At 43.8% G+C, this 16,696-nt stretch overlaps 1 protein-coding gene across 2 annotated transcripts; it reads left to right on the forward strand.

Moving 5' to 3' along the window:
* The first annotated feature begins 417 nt into the window (after positions 1–417).
* On the forward strand, positions 418–15,638 carry LOC106731247 (carboxymethylenebutenolidase homolog). Of its 2 annotated transcripts, XM_075921477.1 has the most exons (7): positions 418–568; positions 1,268–1,350; positions 6,099–6,321; positions 8,353–8,460; positions 11,053–11,195; positions 12,067–12,158; positions 14,539–15,638. In XM_075921477.1, the coding sequence occupies exons 3-7, from the start codon at positions 6,107–6,109 to the stop codon at positions 14,716–14,718; spliced, it is 738 nt and encodes a 245-aa protein (XP_075777592.1). In that variant the 5' UTR covers positions 418–568; positions 1,268–1,350; positions 6,099–6,106; the 3' UTR covers positions 14,719–15,638. The 2 variants fall into 2 exon arrangements, with proteins under 2 accessions (XP_075777592.1, XP_075777591.1); XM_075921476.1 differs by lacking the exon at positions 1,268–1,350 and having other exon boundaries at positions 452–568.
* Positions 15,639–16,696: the final 1,058 nt, after the last annotated feature.

Raw genomic sequence — 16,696 nt, forward strand, 5'->3', positions numbered from 1 at the left:
CAGGCGCTGGGAGAGGGCTTCCTAGAAGCAGTGAGGTATTATCCCTTGGCTCCAAGGCAGGGGCGGCCTGACTCTTCCCGCAGGAGCCTGCCGCGCATCTCCCGTTGGTTGTGGTTCCCTTCCCAGGGGCAGGTGTGCTGCCCAGCCAGAGTGGGGCAGCAGGTCAGGCGCGGACGCGGGGCTGGGAGCGCGCGCAGCTCCTACACCTTCCCCCAGCCGGCCCCTCCTGCACCTGCCTGGCTACCGGGCCGGCGCCAGCCTGCAGCGGAGCGCGCCAGCCAGTTCTTGCCGGAGCGGCGCACCGCCTGCCCCTCTGCCTGCCGCCACAGGGCCAGGAGCAGCGGTCACTGGCCTGGCCCAGACGCAGGAGCAAGCTCGTCCCGCAGCGCCTGGCCTCCCGCCCCTCGGTCTCTGTGGCCACCGGCTGCGGGGTGAGCCGGGAGGGGGCCGGGCCTGCAGAGAGCCCCGCCCCGCCGCGCCATGGGGCGGAGTCTCCTCCCCCCAGCCCGGGCGTGTCGCGGCGGGCGGGCTGCTCCGCAGGGCGCTGGAAGGGGCGATCCGCGGCCAGGTGGGTCGGGGGCGGGCGCAGCAGCGAGTCTCCGCGGGCCGGAGCCGGGTCCCGGGAGCTACTCGGAGTGCGGCAGCGAGAAGCCCGCTACGTTCAAGCCAAGTCCCTGTAGCCCCGGAGCCTGGGGCGGGGCCCGATTCCGCCCGGCTGCGATCCCAGAGCAGCAGGCAGGGAACAGCTGCCGACAGCCAGGCCGTGCTGATGCCAGCCCTTGTGACTGCGCCCTGGGGCACTCAGGGCGTTGCCTGGTCATCCCTGCTATACAGATCCTTGCTAGGACGGAGGAGGGGAGGGGGGAGTTTTCAGACGTCAATGAGCTGTCTCTCCCCCTTTTCTGACAACAAAAATTAGTATGTGACACTCCCTCCCCCCGCCACCGAAGCTCCTACACCTGAGCAGGAGGCCTGTAATCTGAGACCCACTGCACAGGGCTGAAGCCTGAGTCCTGACAACAGGGCTGAAGCCCTGGGCTGGGCCCTAGCAAATCTCTCCTTAGCTCTGGTGACTCAGTAAAACCAGCTGTGACCCACTTGGAGGTCCCAATGCAGAGTCTGAGAACCACTGCACTGGGACAACAGCAGAGTGTGTCTTATCAGCTCCTTGAATGCTTCAAGCTTTTTTATAACAATGCCAATGAAATGGGTTTCTTAAGAAAGTGGGAAAGGGCAGTAGTGGCAAAATGTTTCTGTTGGTTTTCAGGTAAGCATACAATCTGGAGAAGAAGGGAGGCAGCCAGCCCCCCATACTGTTGTCAATCCCAAATTTAGATTGACTTCCTATTGGTAAGTTCAGTTAAATTATCTCTTAAAAAGACATCTTGGAAACATAAATACAATATCTTTCATACAGCCTGTATCTCCACAGCAGCCCGGAATGACTTTAAAAAACAAAACAAAACAGAATGACAGAGATTAGATGTACAACAGCCACCATCTTCGCCAACACTGGGTAACTCCAGAACTAAAACAGGAGTCTCCACAGTTTGAACTTAAGAATCATGATCTGTAGCTGGGGGCTGACACAAACACCTATCCTTTGGACTGGGTACAGAGGAGGAGACATATCTTACAGTGACCAGTAAGGGTACATAAACTAACTTTGCAGAAGAGCTCACTGCCATTTTTTCAGTTGAGAAGATTGGCTATTTTTCTAAAAGCAAAGCCCTAGGATGGAACTATTTTGAGAGAGTTTCATGGCCTGTGTTGTCATGGAGGTCAGACTGCATGATCATTTTTAAGCCCTTCTGGCCTTGGAATCTATGAATATGTGAAACCTATTCTGTGAGGCCTAAATCTTCCTGCACATGCTAAGTCTGAGTGTTGGATTTAGTGCAGGGGATTCCCATCCATGGGTACTTGGGATGAGGCATTAACACTCCCCCCTTAAATTGTTAAGCTGTGCTAAAGCTGATCTGTAATGACTGCTGTGGCATTTGGGAAGTTGCTCCCACATCCCAGCTCTGGAAGTGCTAATGACCGATGGAGAGCGATAGATAGTGATGGCTGCATCACTGATCCTTTTCCTTCCTGTCCCACCTCTAATCCTCAAAACCTGATGGGCATAGTCAGGGAGCTTGCAGGAAGTGTGCAGACTCCATGTACATGTTCCCAAAATTGTGTCCCTTTCTCTACACACCATTTTTTATTCAGACATGGGCACTATTCCCAAAAAATTGCCTATTTTCTCATTTTTATCATAAAATTACAGATAATTTGGAATATAAATATTGTACTTACACTTTAGTAAATAATAGAGAGAGCAATATAAATAAGTTATTGTCGGTATGATATTTTATTTTGTACTAGTACTTTCTATGTAGCCTGTTGTAAAATGAAACACATATGTAAATGAGTTAATGTACCCCTGGAAGACATCTGCATACTTCTGGTTGAGAACCAGTAGGAACTGGACTTTAGTTAACATTAAAATTTAGTTAACATTAAAATTGCCAGTATTTCATTAAAAGCCTGCATATATAAATATGCCTTGCATTGAGCTCTAATGATCACTTAGTATGAGCTCTAAGTAGCATCTAAGGGGGCATATCCACAATATAGGACACCTTCAAATGATAATTCCCTGCTGTTGGGCTCAGACAAGGAAACTGTTTGTTCTAGTCTATTCTATTCTATGTACGTTCTTGTACCACCCTCATCACTTTAGTATCTGAGAGCCTTCTAGTAATGCATTGAGCAATGTGGCTAATGTATGTCATGCATTTATTCATTCCAGGAAATGTCCACAAGATGGATCCACAGATCATAACTGTCATTACTGGGCATGAGAAGGAGATCTGAAGTAGCTGGTATAATCCAGCTTTAAATATAATAACTAATCCTTTGAACTGTAATAGATAGGTAGATTAATGCAATGATGTAAGGTGGCCAGAGGGATCTTGGCAGCTCTTTGCACAAGCTGATGCCTCTGAAATTTTGTTTACATTTAAACCAAAGCATGATGCATTGCCATAACCTAGCCAGCAGTGCTGTGACAAAATGTAGAGTTCAGGACTCCCTTCAAAACACCATGGTGAGTGGATCATCAGTGACTTGATTGTGGCTAACAAATGCAGATACTGCATGATCCACCTACTGTATTTTTTTCGCACATAAAAGTTTTATTTGCAAGATCCAGCATGCCAACCTTTTGCTCCCTAAAGGTTGCCAAATGATGTTGCCTTTGGGATATTATTAGAACTTGATAAACCAGCCAGTTCTAAACAGCAACTTGTGAACTGTATCCTGGGGGTATTATGTGCATGGTAGTCATAGTAAACTAAGATTCTTTTCTACCATAAAAACAAATAGAAGTAGTGCTATGCCAAGCTACTTAATGGAATCCACTCTCCTTAAGTCAGCACTAATTCCAGAGGGCTGGATTAATCACATGGGAACAATTTATTATTTGTTAAATTTAAATGAATCAAATGGTGTAAATTCACATTAAAATGAACTTCATTAAACAAAAACACCGTGTGCAACCCAGATACACATCAATTAAGAAACAGCATTAAATGGATGCTGTCGGGTCACATTTGGCCCTAGAAGCCAGTAAACTTCTTCCTCTAATGCTTCACAGTGTAGCAGCATAGATAGGAGAACCCTTGAAATGCTCCCTATTTAGCAACTTGGAGTCTGTCTTCAGACTGTTGTGGGGAATCGTAGTTTCTTCCTAACTGGTGACAGTTACTCCCTCTGATATTAGTATGTGCCCTGGCCTATATCCCTTGTGGGCCAGTGTCTGTGATGAGGGGTTGGCTTTGGGGATGGGGAGCAGGAGAGAGGAGTTCCACGGGGGAAGTAGGCTGAGGGATGGTGGTTGGTAACACTGGACGGAATGAGATGAAGGAGAAGGGATAGGAAATTTTCTAGATTTTAGCACTGTTGCAAGTATCTAACTCTAACCCAACTCCATGTTGGGTGGAACAAAAGGTATGTGGAGATAAATATAATGTCCTTACTCATTCACCTTCTGTCTAAATAGCAGGATCTCACCAAAATCCATTTCCCATTTGGTGTCTTTTTTTGAGGGGTAGTGTTCACTGAGCATTTTAGCGGTGAGGTCCGCACTGGCAAACTGACTCAGAAACACTCAGGTGAATTTCCACAGGTGCTGCAGTTTCCCCCTCAACAAGTAACACAGACAGAGAGCTGCTCTGAGGAATTTTCCCCCAGGGATTCTCAAAAGAACCCATTTGCCCATACTTGGTGGTGGTGGAGCTGACTTTCTGTAGCCATTGAGTAATAAAGAAGGGTGGTTTTTTCCACTGTCTGAGGGGAAACATTTATCTGAGGTGTTTGGCTATTCACAGCTTTGTGCTTGAGTTACATATTTCTCTGAAGTCAAACCAAATTCACCTTAAATTTCCCTCTGCTGCTTCCAAGAGAAATTACTCAAGGCAGAATTGCGAGGAGAGATTCCCGCTTCCCCTACCAGTGTTCCTTGTAAGCTGAGCACATGAGTGGCTGCCTAGGAGAGATTCGCTGCCTAGCTGATTATCAGAACACGCACAGCTGGCGGGGAACATTGCCTCCCCCATCCCTTGCTCCTCAAAGGCATCAACCCCCTCCCTCTGCCCCCACCGGGCATTCCCAGGTATGTGCACTTGGGAAAGCAAGACCCTCCTGAGAGAAGCCAACTGGAGTCATCTGGAGGGCAGAACAGAAACAGGTGCAGAAGGGACTTTAAGACACTGCTGATGTCCTCAGACTCTTTTTTTTTAAAACCAGCCTAATTTGAGTTAGATGCGAAGTGTAACAAACTTGCTGGCTCATTACTGGGTACTTAGTGCTCACCCTGATAGAGCTGGAGGGAAAAGATCTAGTCAGAAGAAGGCTCTTGGGTGCATGAAAAGGAAGTAACACAATGAGCTTTGAAGTGTCCAGACATGTGAATAGGAGCAGCAGCCTTACTGCTAGCTCTGTGGAGGGAAGGCTGGGTGGCAGGCAGAATGAGCTGGGACTGAAGGCTGGACAAAGGGTGCATAGAACCAAGCAGTCTGTAGGCAAGAGGAGTGAGATGGTAACACATATGAATGGCCAGAGTATGGTGTGGAGTGAGCACAATGAAACACAGTTGCCCCTACACTGGACTACCATAAGCAGAGAGCTGGGCACTGTAGCTGTTAGAGTGAGTGCACTCATGGCATTTATTTGTCCTCAAGCATACTTCTCTCCTGAACACTTGAACTCCATGAGTATTTATGATGTCCCTCTGAGGGCTACTGCCTCTCAAGCAATGTGACTTTTCTCGTGTCTGGAATAGCACATGGGGGCATTTTAAGAGCTAGAGAGGGTAGAATGGTGTCCCCATCCAATACCAGACAAAATCACATCTGGTTTTGTCCCTGTGCTAGACCGTGGACAAACCTCAAAAAAAAAAAAAAAAAAAAAAAGGGAAGAAGAAGACCGCCTAGTTCAGTTTTGACTCATAAAGCCTGGTGCATGGACTGCCGATAGCATAGTTGCGGGCCACTTAAGGGTGTTCTGTGTGTGGCCTGTTGGGGTGTTTGTTTACCATTGCCCGTGCACAGGGTTGCCATATTCTGCGGGTTTTCGTTCATACCATTTTTTCCCCCTACCAGTATTACTAAAATGACATGCATGTAAAACAAGGGCATGGAAAGTGAGGTGCATGCTGATTGCATATGGTATTGACTGTGCGAGCAGTGAGCTCCCTCTGAATCCAAATGCTGCTATAGTTCAGTCGGAACATCCCGTAAATTCTAGGTACACAAATGCAGTTAAAAAAACTGCCTTAACCTGGGAGACTGTCTTGGTTAGTACAATCTTGCAGCCCATTGAGATGGAGAGCCACTCATGCAGCCCACTGACTAGCCACGATTTCCCCTCACTGCTAAAGCATATGCCTCTGAACTCATGGTACACAGAATACCCTATTAGCAGACATCTAGAGGGCACTTTGTATTATGGAGTTTGCAATGATGCCCTCTAGTGGGATCAGTTACAGTAGTTTGAAGATACATTAATTTTTGCCCTTCAAACTTCCTGTCCTTTTACCTTCCTGTCAGATTTTCAGATGGCCAATGAAGCGAGACCTTGCCCATGTGACATTGGAGACAGGTTTGAGTATGGGGGCCTTGGGCAGGAAGTGCAAGTTGAGCACATCAAGGCATATGTTTGCAAACCATCCGTCAGCACGGAAAAAGCTGTGATTGTGATTCAAGATATATTTGGATGGCAACTCCCAAATACCAGATATGTAGTCGACATGCTGGCAGCTAATGGATACACGTAAGCAATTTTTGTATTGTTTTTTTCCCCCTAAAGAGACATTCTCAAGTTCGCTAGGTCCAAATTATTACCTGGTGTGTGGTGTCTTCATGTCACACAGAGAATGCCTTATATTTAGAACAAAGACGACAAAAGGTCAAAAAGTGGAATCTCCCTGGAGAGACTGCAGAATCCAGCAGGTCTCTGCATAGGCTGCTGAAGTTCTCAGAATATGCTGCACAACAAGAGTTCTGAGAAATGTCAAGGTGCAGTGCACTACCAGAAGCTCCAGCAAGGCTGTTTATTTTAAATGTCCAACAACTTGAGTGATTAAAAAAAATTAAACAGCTTTGAGTGAAATTTAATTGAACAATGATAATAAGTATGTGTTCATATTAGATTTTGTAAATTCTAAAATAAAACATCTTTCAATCTGAACAGCATGAGGGGTTTTCTTTTTTAGTGCACTGCATACAATCCTTCCCCTGTTCCCAGCTTGTCCCAAGCTTCTGAGGTTCATAGGAGTTAAATCCAACAGTGTGGTATCAATTTGTAGCAAATCCATGTGCTGCATGCAGATAATTATTGTGTAATTACAACTACACCTGAGGAGCTGAGACTTGAATTGTGCTTCAGAAAAGAGGGCTTGTGTCTAATTTCGTAATTTTCTGGTTTTGAATGCTGGCCCCCATCACTGGCTTTAGCCCACTGAGAAAAGTGAATTTAAAATTATGGCAGCTAAGACATTTATTAATCTCAAATGTCTACTGAGATCAACTTTTGGAGCTAGTATCTACCTCCCTATTGGCTGATTGAGGTTTCATAGCTGATTGTGTCAATCAGCAGGGTACGAATTTTCTGCTTGTATGCTCCAAAGCTTGTCCACTTTCGGTCTGTAGCTCACTGTCTCTCTGCCTGCTAATTTCTGATTGGGAGAGAGGTTGATTTTTTCACTTTGGTTGCAAGGTTGGAGAGGAAGTGGAAAGCTGGCAGGCAGGCAACTTTTGGCTTCCTTTCCTGTCTGTGTACTCAGCCAGTTACCAAGATATGCAGGAGGTGACTGGTTGGACTGGAATATTACCATCCAGTGGTAGGAACACAGGAGTTTATTTTAGGTGTCCTCTCCTCCCCCCCCCCCCCCCCCCAGGTATCACTAAGGCAGGAAACCCCAGAGACTGAATTTCAGGGCCCTGAGGAAAATACCTTGTGTAATCTCAACAGGCTTGCTCCCATGGAGAGGAATCTGTTCAATATTTATAGTGCAGTCCTGGGTGACAAATTCATTCTGCAAATACGAGTCTGATTTAAGTGACATTATGTATGACTTATGTTTAAATCTCATGTTAAGATTAATAATACAGGGCCAGCTTGTGTCATCAGTTTGTAAATAGAACTTCGCATTACATTAAATGAGAACTTCTGTGTATAGGCACTGATGGCAAGACACTGCCCACAAATTCTGAAATTTGGACCATCTGGACTTCAGTATTTGAGTTTGACCATTTATTTCATTTAGTCATTCTAAATGCCAACTAATTACAATTGTATTGTTTATATTACTGTAGCACCTTCAAACCCCATATCAGATTGGGTCCCACTATGCTAGACATTGTAAAACACATAATAAGACACACTGTTTTTTCCTGAAAAGTTTTCAGGAAAAATAAAATTGTAATTAGCTGGCATTTAGAATGGCCAAATGAAATAAATGGTCAAACTCAAATGCTGAAGTCCAAATAGTCCAAATTTCAGATTTTGTGAGCAGTCTAAATATTCAAGATAGACAAAGGATTGGAAAAAGGGAGTATTTCTATCCCCATTTTCATGGTACATGAGTTTGTGATTAAAGGAGTATTGTTAAGAAAATCTTATATATATTTCAAATAATTATTTATACTTTTGAAAAAGTATTATTAATATTTAACAAAGAACAAAATAGAAGGGAGTGAAATCACTGCCATATCACAGATAAATGGAAACATTTCTTATTTTTAAAAGACCATAAAACATCTCAGGATTTGATAAGTGAACTCATGTTGATTTTTCTCACAGAGCCATCTGCCCAGACTTTTTTGTGGGAAAAGAACCTTGGAATCCTTCTGATGACTGGTCCACTTTTGGTGAATGGCTGAAAACTCGAGATGCCAGAAAAATAGACAAGTAAGGTGTCAGAAGGATGGATATTCCACCCTCATGGAATCAGCTGTTCTTTTCTTTGGTTTGAATCTACAAGCCTGGTTTACATGATCCACCTTTGGTGGTGGAGGGCACCAGGCTGCGTTAACGGAAGAAGATTGCTCTTCCATCAGAGATAATGTTAATGGTAGGACTTTATTATAGAGTCTTGCTCTCTGAGGGCATGTCTACACAGCAGCATTATTTTGGAATAACTGACGTTATTTCGAAATAGCAAAGTGTATGTTTACACAGCAAGCTACTTTGAAATAATATCAAGCTGGAGGACTTCTTACTCTGACTCCTGTCACCCTCATTTCACGAGGAGTAAGGAAAGTCGAAGGAAGAGTGTTCTTCCTTCGACTTCCTACTATGTAGAGAGCGCCAAAAGCTGAGTTAAGCTATTTTGATTTAAGCTATACAATTCACGTAGCTGAAGTTGCATATCTTAATTCAACTTTTGTCTTGCTGTGTAGACATACCCTGATGTTGCTGCAGTAGCTGCACAACATTGTGTCCACCAGCTTCCTCCTCTCAGGTCACAAGGGCTTATAAATAACCTGTGAGATGAAGTTGGAGAGGAGACAGCCAAAGTGCCGAAGGCAGAAGTCTTTTTCTGAGTCTGATCAATTGAAACATATTGATATTTTAAGGCTATGTGGAAAGGTTTCCTTGGTTCCTCCAGCGTATCTGAAAAGCCTCACACAGCATAATTTCTCAAGGGGTTGACATCTCAATCAATCATCCATAACATTAGGGGACAGACACCAAGTATTTTCTGCTTGGGTTTCAGCTGTCAGGGACACTGACCTTTTCCAGGTTTGTTACACTTCACTTCTTGCAGTACACTTAACATTTTGTGTCAGAGCTAAATTACAGTTACTATCAGTTTAATAATTATTTAGTTAATGGCATTCAATGGAGACTAATGTCCCTTCTAATTTTTTCCATCTACACTCAAAATGAATTTTGTTATATGCACTATATTGAGCTGATGTGTTTCCCAGTAGAAACAAAAAACCTAGATATAAAATATTTTTAAAAATACCAGTAATGGGCTGTGCCCCTGCTCACTATTCTCGCCAACCCCCCTCTCTCTGCATAGGCAGCCCTGTCTCTCCTCCTGGCCTTCGGGGAGGGCTGGGCTGAGGTTTGATAGCCCCAGCCTGCCCCCTCCCCCTACGCCGTTGGGCCAAGGCTGGGTCAGCCCTGGTTCTTCTGCCCGCATCAACTTGTACTTGAATTTGATCCCCCTGCCTCCATTCCTACACCCCCATCCTTCCCTAACACCTCCCCACACTGCCCATCCCCCGACTCTATTCCTATATGTCCCCTCACCACCGCCATTCCCCCTTACCACTCTGCCCATCCCCACATACACCCTACCCTACTTCCTCCCTCCCTACGCACATCCTGCTCCCTCCCGCTAATTCATTGAGCTGTGCGCCCCTCTCCCCCAGAGCACTGCCAGGCAGCACTGCCCCCGCCACCTCATCAGGAGCCATAGCCCGCCCCCAGCCCAGCTTTTCTGAATGGGCCTGGGTCAGAGAGAGAGAGACACCAGGGTAAGGGGGAGGTGAGAGAGACAGCTTGCTCCTTTAAGTACACTGCCCTTTTAAGTAGATGGACACTCACTGATCTGAAGCCTGCTCGGTGGGTCCCACTCCTAAACCCTGTCACATCCCCCTTACCCAATCTGTGGAGTAGTGATCCCCAACCTTTTGGGGCTGCTGGGTGCCCGGGGGCGTGGCCGCTCATTCACCACGTGCCGGGGGCGGGGCTGTGCATGCGCCGCGTGTCCGGGGGGCGGGGCCGTGCATGTGCCATGCGCCCAGGGCTGGCACCGCACATGCGCTGCGCTCCTGGGGCCCGGGGCGCAAGAATGGCTTGGGCCAGCGCTGATCACTCAGCGAGTGCACATAAATGCCCCAGCGGGCACCCTTGGGCACCGCATTGGGGACCACTGCTGTGGAGCTCGGGTACTGGGTGTTGGGGGCGGGGGACAAACACCCTAACATTAGTGCTCCCTCCTCCACTCCTGCTCTGCACATCAAGCAGGAAGGCTCCCAGGAGCAGCTGGCCAAGAACTCCAAGGCAGAGGGCAGGAGCGATGCAGCAGTGAGGGGAGGACACCTGAAGCCCGCTAGGTGGGCACGCAGCATGGAGGGAACTTAGAAAGAAACTGCTCTCTCACTTATAAAAATTCTAATATACAAGATAAGAATTGAGCCACCTTCCCAAATAAATTTTAATTCTTAAGCCTCCGAGATCTGTAGCATAATAAATGACCATTTCCCCACATTTTTATTTATTTCCATTGTGTGTTATTCAGGTCTCCCTCTCATTTGCCTACTTCTGGATGAATTAGTTCCAGTCTCTATTGTAAACTTGGGTTATGGTTGCCAGCCTGCATTTTAGATTATCAACTCCAATCCCAGGCTGGAAAATCTAAACAAAATGCATATATAAGTTAAAAACACTGTATGAGAAAAGCAGGGACAGTTTTGTGTACTTTTGTATTTTCAGGGACTGTTTCTACTATGGATTCCTTAGTTCTTTTTTGTTTATATGTTAAAGGGAAGCTGATGTTGTCTTGAACTATCTAAAGCAGCAATGCAGCACAAAGAAGATCGGTGTTGTTGGGTTTTGCTGGGGTGGAATTGTTGTACATCACCTGATGATGAAATATCCTGAGTTAAAGGCAGGTGTGTCTGTCTATGGTAAGTGCAGAGTGTGTGGGTATGCAATCATGCTCACTTACAGATGAGTGATAGGTCTGACTGCGGTGGCCAAGAATGCTTTGTTTCATCTTGAGTTGGCAAAGAAGTTGTAATATTTCCTTTCAGATATGGACCTACTTTTCTCCTTACGCTCAATTACAAAAGCTGAGATCAGCTGAGTTATCCTTGCTAAAAGTCCCAGATTGTAATTCTTGGACTGTTTACTCTAGAACAGCTGTGGCCAACCTGCAGGTCTTGCCCCCCAAAAGTGCGGCTTGCGAAGCCGCTCCTGCGCTCCCCCAAATGGCCCCCCCGGTTCCTCCCCGGCTTCCTTGTGCTTACCTGGTCAGCGCTGCAGGGTTTTAAAAATGGCGCCCAAGATGGTGGCCATCTTAAAGAGGCAGCCTCCTTTAAAAAAAATTTTGTTTTGTTTTTGCTCGACAATTCTGTTTTGGAGGGCTTTTTTTTCCTTGACAATTCTGATGCGGCTTTTCGCATTTTTTTCTGCTGCTGTTTTGGCTCTCTTTGTTAAATGGGTTGGCTATCCCTGTTCTAGAATTTGGTTCCCCCATTGGTCCAAAATAGCCTATTGACATGCAGGATAGCTTGCAAATTTTATTAATTCAAATATTCAGTTTTTTGCTTGAGGGTTTAGTTCTGAGGGGATTTAGTCTGAGTGTCTCAATGGAGTTTTTAGCTATGATATAAATTGTGTGATTTTAAAGTTGATGTATACCTAGTGTTCAGTGCAAAAACATTTGAATATGAAACACAAATTACTATTGCTAAAGCAAAGAAAATTTTTGTGCTTGAATATAGATTTCACCTTGAGATTTGTATCATTTTAAACACTTTAAAAAATATTTCCTAGGAATAATCAGGGATTCTGATGATAGATACAAATTACTGAACCCGACGTTTTTCATTTTTGGCGAAAAAGACAATGTCATTCCTCTTGACCAAGTAAGTTGCTTTCTAAGTGAAACCTCTGCTGTAAGTTTTTTTTATTTTCAGACTGTAACCCATCCCATCAGCCTTGAGACCTGAAACACAGAATAGCCTAGTGGTACTGTATGAGAAACAAAGAGTGAGAGAAGAAACTGGAAGTTGACTAGCTCTGTTTTCATTGTCTAAGATGAGTGAAGGACCAAAAAACCAAGACCAAAACAAGAAATGGTATTTTAAAAGTTCTTCCTGTTTCCCCTCAGAATTGGTATTAGTGACGCAAGTCAACAGCTTTTCCCCAAATCACACCCCTCCCTTGAGATGTCATAGCAGTTTTGACCCTTTGGGGTTGCTCAGGCTGTCCCTTTGCTGTAACCGGGAGTGAAGCCTTCTCTGAGTAGACTTACTGGCTAAGGAACTCACTTCCCATCTTGGTCCACCAAAGCTTGGATTTAGGTGACAGTCATGATATTGCAGGGCTCAGCTGTTTTCCCAGGCCTTCCCTAGGAATAGGGACTGAGATGCAGACATCTGGGTGAATGATGTTTGGTGACAGTGATTGGGGGCTGGGATTTTGTAGATGTATTTGACATTTGTGTTCAGTGGGCCCCAGTCTCATTTACTACACATAGCTTTGGTAGTGACTGATGCAGTATTTTTCCCCAGCCTTATCACCATCAAGGCCATGTGCTGAAAGAGACTGAGGTCTTGTGGAAAAAAACAGTATGTGTTCATCTAATTAAAAACTGTATTGTGGTCAATACGTATAGGTGGTAGAGTTGTAAGTTGCACAGGCGACCGTACATCTGACATTTCCTAGCTTTTGTATGCTTCACTTTCCAGTTAGGGTTATTGAATGTAAGGGTGTTTGTTTGGAAACAGTAAGACTTAAAAAAAAATTACCTCTCATGAAACTATTTTGTAGACAACTGTAAGCTGTCCAGCAATATATAGGTGCTTCATAAAGCAATGAGCCCTTGCCTGATTACATCATTATCTTTGAATATTTATGTGTAGGGCCCTACCAAATTCACAGCCATAAAAAAACACATTACATCTAATCCCCACTGAACTGCCAGGCCCTGCCCTTCTACTTGCTTTTCCATTTCCACACTTCTTACAAGGGGGAAGGAATAGGACTAGTTGTGTCTGACAGAATGAATTAATCCCCCCGGTGCCAGAATAGGACCACTTCACCTCTTTATGGTTACATATCACACTTAGTTAATTCTGGAGTTTAGTAGGTTCTGAAACTTTCATGAATGACAATTTCTGTGAGGAGGCTTGTCAGCCTGCTAGGGAGTCCTGGGCCTGATCCTGTCTTCTTAGGTCTATTTAAGAAAGAAGAGACAATATGGATAGTTTGTAGACATTTGCTTTGAAGTTAATTTTTTATTTCCTGTGTGTAAGCAGATTACACTATAAGAAAGTAGCTAGTCATTTGTTGTAACACAGATAATTAAGATGAAGGCACTGTAGAATAATACTATTAGTTTCCTGCAGTATCTTACGTTGTTGATATTAAGGTTAACTACTATTTGTGTACAAAATATGAGGCAATTAAGACATGACAGGAAATTAACATCTACAAAGTAATTTGCTTACATTTGTTAAATTTCTAAAAGGATATTGGTAAACTGAGCATGAACCCTTACTCTCTAGTACAGGGGTGTCCAAACTTTTTTCAAAGAGGGCCAGATTTGAAGAAGTGAACATGCGTGAGGGCCGTCCCCGCACTCTCAGCCCCAAGGCGGAGGAGGGCCCGCGGGGTCGGAGGCGGGCGGAGAGCGCAGGGCACGCCGGCTTCACGGCAGCCCGGGGGCAGGGCGAACCTGCAGCCGAGCGGGGGAGCGGGGCTGCGGACGTGCCCTACAGGGCAAGCTCTAGGACTGTGGAGGCCATGGGCGGCAGCGCGGCCGGAAGCGGCGCGCTGAGCGCGCCAGTTCAAAAGAGCGCCGGGGAGCCAGGAGAGGGGGAGGAAGCGGGGGCCATATTAAACCGGAACACGGGCCGCAATTGGCCCGCGGGCCGGACTTTGGACATGCCTGCTCTAGTACTACCAATGAATGGATTAATGATTGCTAGTCTAGTAAATCTCATTGAAATTCATAAACAAGTAAATTGTCTTGATTACAATTGTAATGTTGTAATGTTGTCTGTTAAGTTGTTATTGGACATAAATAGGTTGGTTGGGTATACAGTGTCACAGTATAATTTTACAGAATCATATTTTAGAAAAAGTTTTCTTCTCTAGGTTGGTTTGAGTGTGAAATTAGTAGAAAAGGCACCAGGCTGAGGATACTTCACATCTTTCAGTCAAATAGTTGGTAAGAGGAGACCTGGCAAGATAGAATAAGTTAAATCAGTATCTCTTACAGAAGAATGTTCTGTGCTACAGGTCACCCTACTGGAGCAGCAACTGAAACAACATTGTAAAGTTGATTACAGAGTTAAAATTTACCCTGGACAAACTCATGGTTTTGTACATCGCAAGAGAGAAGATATTAATCCTGAAGATAAACCTTACATTGAAGAAGCAAGAAAGAACATGATCAGCTGGCTAAATAAATATATTTAACAGAAATATACAGTCAGATCTGTAAAACAAAATCACCTAATATACTGTGATAATCACTTGATTAAATTATACTTTAAGGGAGAAAGTATTTGCTATAATTATTTTAGGGCTAAATAAATATTTGATAAATTATATGTTAGAGAACACATAAGGACCATATTATTAGAAATTTGACAATTTCACAGAGACTGATACTAAAATGAACTGTACTTTTCATTTGTAGTTTTAAACACATCATTTCAAGCTGATTTTTTAAACCATTCTCAGATTTAATTTAGATTAATATTGTTATAATGCGCTGGGGAAATGTCTCCAAGTTTCTTGAGATTTATGCTCTTCGCATGTTTTGTTACTTACGATTAATTTTGCATTGTGGTCCAATTCAGCAAAGTATATAAACGTGCTTGAATCACTAATGCCTGATTTAAGCACATTCATAGATTCTTTGCTGAATCCAAACCTTAGACCAGACTTCTTTGACCAGTTTGGATTTCACAGATGTCATCAATGGAATACATTTGCTCTCAATTTTGGGGGTGGACTGGGTAACAACAGTCAATTACTTTTTCAGATGACCTTGGGTCTTTCTCCATGAGACTCCTGGCTGCTTCTTGGCCTACATTTACCACAGGTTAAACATTTACATTGATATTATAATAATGAGTGAGGGAACTTCTTACTGTGCTATTGTGCAGTATGGTTGCTATTAAAAATAAACTTTATACTATTATCTACCTTATTGTAATTTAATGCACTGTTTTCCATTTCTGTCAGTGGATATCTTACTGAGAAAAGAATTATATAGTAAAATAAAATAACTTCTTCCTAATGGAGCCTCTGAGTATAAGCATACAGCATCAAATAATTATATGTTAATGTTTTAGTATCATTTCAAAATAATAAAGAAATGTTTTGTTTGAGTGACTGTGTGTGACCTTGTGAAAATGAGTCAGTGAATTGTAACTCCCTCATTGGACAATGGCTGTTAATGGTTGTTTGATACCCTTTTGGGTTATGGTTTTCCTGCTGGTTATTATCTTTGGAGACCTAGTATCTGGGTGCTTCCCAAACCCACAGAATATTTTAGTGACAACCATACAACACAATTCTTAGTTTCATAGGCATTGAAGATGTACATATTTAGATGGAAGAATGAGTTTCAGCAGATCATAACCTTTTCCATGGTACCTTACATGGCATTCTTTATATGCAATATCAAATGTATATTCAAATTATGAATATTGGTGCACCCACAGGCTGTGGAGTGTCATAGTATCTTTCTTCCAGGGTCTGTTTTCTTTCATTCTAATTGGAAAGGTGAGGGTGGGGAACTGGGCTTGAAAAAAGACCATGACAGAGATTGCCAGGTCCATCCCTAGTGCAGCCCGTGTTGGCTTGTGGCCTTGGAGGGGAGTTTGAATTTGATGTGTCACCGCCATCGAGAGAAGCCAGTGAAGCTGGTAAGAGAACTTCCTGCCTCAGTTGCCCCCTCCATGTTTGCTCAGAAACATTCTATACTTACTGCTAGTATGTGCAGTGGGACCTTTCCCACACTGAGGATTGTAGACCTCTCTACAAGCCTTCAGAAAATGCTCACTGCTTTTTCCTATACGGGAAATGGTACAAGCTACAGATAGTGTCGTAATGCATCTGTATGTTGTATAGCAAGGATATATGGGCAGCACTCCCACACATTTTTATTCAGGAGGGAAAAAGATAGATCTCTTTTAGTCTTATTTTGCTTTCAGTTATGTATAAATCAGAAGCAGTTCCCCTCAATTCAATGGAGTTACACCAAAGTAAATAAAATCAATCCATATATTTAGGAGAATTGGTGATTTTATTATACACTTAATACAGAATCTATCAGTCTTGTTACTAAGCAAAAAACCTAGAATTGGAACAGCCTTTGAAATGAAAAGATAAAATAACTGAATATGCAACACTGTTAAGTATTGCAGATAAAATTGTGATTCAT

Source organism: Pelodiscus sinensis, chromosome 2 (genome assembly GCF_049634645.1).
Source record: "Pelodiscus sinensis isolate JC-2024 chromosome 2, ASM4963464v1, whole genome shotgun sequence".
In the NCBI taxonomy this organism is placed as follows: Eukaryota; Metazoa; Chordata; order Testudines; family Trionychidae; genus Pelodiscus; species Pelodiscus sinensis.

Bases quoted from the DNA above. Each gene is read 5' to 3' on its own strand.
- LOC106731247 (XM_075921476.1), top strand. From the start codon at position 481: ATGGGGCGGAGTCTCCTCCCCCCAGCCCGGGCGTGTCGCGGCGGGCGG. The intron at 569-6,098 runs GTGGGTCGGGGG...CCTTCCTGTCAG, and splicing joins AAGGGGCGATCCGCGGCCAG to ATTTTCAGATGGCCAATGAA. The intron at 11,196-12,066 runs GTAAGTGCAGAG...AATATTTCCTAG, and splicing joins GGCAGGTGTGTCTGTCTATG to GAATAATCAGGGATTCTGAT.